Source organism: Tupaia chinensis, unplaced genomic scaffold (assembly GCF_000334495.1).
Source record: "Tupaia chinensis unplaced genomic scaffold, TupChi_1.0 Scaffold143422_1, whole genome shotgun sequence".
Taxonomy (NCBI): domain Eukaryota; kingdom Metazoa; phylum Chordata; class Mammalia; order Scandentia; family Tupaiidae; genus Tupaia; species Tupaia belangeri.
Genome location: NW_006203266.1, coordinates 441,418 through 444,022, shown reverse-complemented (window position 1 = coordinate 444,022; position 2,605 = coordinate 441,418). Strand labels below are relative to the sequence as shown.

General features: G+C 35.6%; 1 protein-coding gene across 1 annotated transcript; it reads left to right on the top strand.

The window, feature by feature from the left end:
* The first annotated feature begins 1,669 nt into the window (after positions 1-1,669).
* Positions 1,670-2,508, top strand: LOC102491695 (olfactory receptor 6C1-like). The gene is given in 2 exon segments (XM_027766429.1): positions 1,670-2,099; positions 2,102-2,508. Coding segments are annotated over 2 exon segments (837 nt in total).
* The last annotated feature ends 97 nt before the right edge of the window (positions 2,509-2,605 follow it).

Here is a 2,605-nt window from a genome sequence, read left to right as displayed (position 1 = left end):
CTTTAATTGCCATACATTGTTTACAGAAATTGCAGTCGTGGCATCTGTTTCTCCTGTATGGGTTCTGAAGCCTATTTTCTCAAGTCCCTAAGAAACAGCAGAAGATAATGCTCATTTTTTAAATGAATTTCCCATACTTTGATGGTAGCATCGGTCTCCATTCAGCTCTGAAGGAATTTTTATTAAATCATCAATAGCAACCAGTTTTGCTGAGTTCACGCATGTAAATGAAAAGAAAACTTGAAAATGTCTTCAAAGATACATTATGCACTTTATAATCAAGAATCCTTTATCTTAAATTAAATATCCTATTTCAGAAACTTCTTTCATTATACTGAAATAAAAACTTTATATTGAGAAAGCATGGAGAGTGGTATGGCAATGTACCAGTTTAATTTATAGAGGAAACTTTTGACTTATATATATATATATATATATTTTGACTTAAATATATATATATATATATTATTAATATCATTATTCCAGAAGAAAACAAACAACTTTCCTGTGCCATTGTCCTGATTGCTTCAAGTTCCTGGAAACATAGAGCATTTAGTAAAACATGAATGTTGATGTAGACAAAAGGAAAATAGGAAAATATGCCAAATTTCTTCTCTGCTTCTTCTCTATTATCTAATTCTGAGGACAAACATGACAAAGAGCCCATTATCTGTGGCTTCAGAATAAGTGGGAGAAGGGTAGAAAAGTTACCTATAAACAATAGATGAAGCAGAAATCTGTCACATTGTTAAAATTTACTCCAAATGCTTTCGAATTTTGTAGGCACCTATATTTTTTTGTTCGTTTGTATGGTTTTGTTTTGTTTTTAGAGAGAGATTTTTGCTATCTGGCACATGTGCTCGCCAGCAAGATAGAGACAGAGAGACAGAAAGGGAGAAATCACAGAAATCACACATACACACACACACACACACACACACACACACACACACAGGGATGGTGGCCACGCCATAATCCTTTCTCCGTTTCTTCTTGGGATTTTGGGCACGTACATACATGTGCACAGATCCAGAATCAAAACGGTTGACTACGTGGGAGTCCAGCAACATAATAAATACGTCATTTGCTGGTCCATTTGGGTGATATTTTTTTCTGACACATTTGCCTATCCTGTGTTATGCTTGTAAATAATAATAAAGCTGGCATAAGTACGAAATGGACACTGTTATAGGGATTGAAAAAATGGTAGATTTTTCATTTGGATGGAAAATTTCAAGGAAGTTTTTAAAAGTCAAAGGCCACATTTTTATTCCAATATTTAAAATAACTAGAAAATTCTAGGTTGAAATTTCTGTTTATTCTGTTTAAGATACATGCTTGGAAAAAATCTAAAAAAAAAATCTTTTTAGTTTCCGTTTCCGACATGTAAGGTAAGATTTTAGCAGAAGCTCTCTGTGTAAAAAACACAGAGCCTGACGTATGTGTGTAAAAAACACAGAGCCTGAGGTATGGTTAAAACTTACTTAAAGTATTACTTTTTTTTTTAATTTGTCTTAAAGATACTCTGAATTACATAAATATGGCATACTCTGATTACATGCAGAGACAAACTCAAGCATGTTACATGGATAATCAATACATGTCCTCAAATATTCTCTCTATATTGTCTCCCCTAGATTGCAGAAGCAAAATAACAGAGTTTATCCTCATGGGATTGTCAGATGACCCACAGGTTCAGGTGGTGATTTTTGTCTTCCTCTTCATCACCTACATGCTCAGCATCACTGGGAACCTGACCATCATCACCCTTACCCTGCTGGACTCCCACCTCCAGACTCTCATGTATTTCTTCCTCAGGGATTTCTCCTTTTTAGAAGTTTCCTTCACAACTGTCAGTATAACAAAGTTCCTGAGTACCATTATTTCAGGAGATAAAACTATATCCTTCAATGATTGCATAGCTCAGTTATTTTTCCTCATTTTTGGGGGAGTCACAGAATTTAACCTCCTGGCTGCCATGTCCTATGACCGTTATGTTGCCATCTGCAAACCTCTGCAATACATGACCATCATGAATCCTAGAGTCTGCATATTGCTTGTCTTTGCTTCTTGGCTGGTTTCATTCTTAATCATATTCCCATTACGCAATTCATACAGCTTGATTATTGTAAGACCAATGTTATAGACCACTTTACCTGTGACTATTTTCCCTTATTATACCTTTCTTGCTCAGATACAAAATTCCTAGAGATAGTAGGGTTTTCCTGTGCTGCACTTTCTCTACTGCTCACTTTGGCTTTGATATTGTTGTCCTACACATACATCATCAGAACCATTTTGAGGATTCCTTCTAGCACTCAGAGGACAAAGGCCTTTTCTACATGTTCTTCTCACATGATTGTCATCTCCATCTCTTATGGCAGCTGCATTTTCATGTATATGAATCCATCAGCCAAAGACATAGTGTCTTTGAGCAAGGGGGTTGCTGTGCTAAACACCTCAGTAGGCCCCATGCTCAACCTCTTTACATACAGTCTAAGGAATTAGCAAGTCAAGCAAGCCTTCTTGGATATGGCAAGGAAGACTATATTTTTTTCAACCAAATGTAAAAAAAAGATACATTTATAAATTGGAAACATATGAA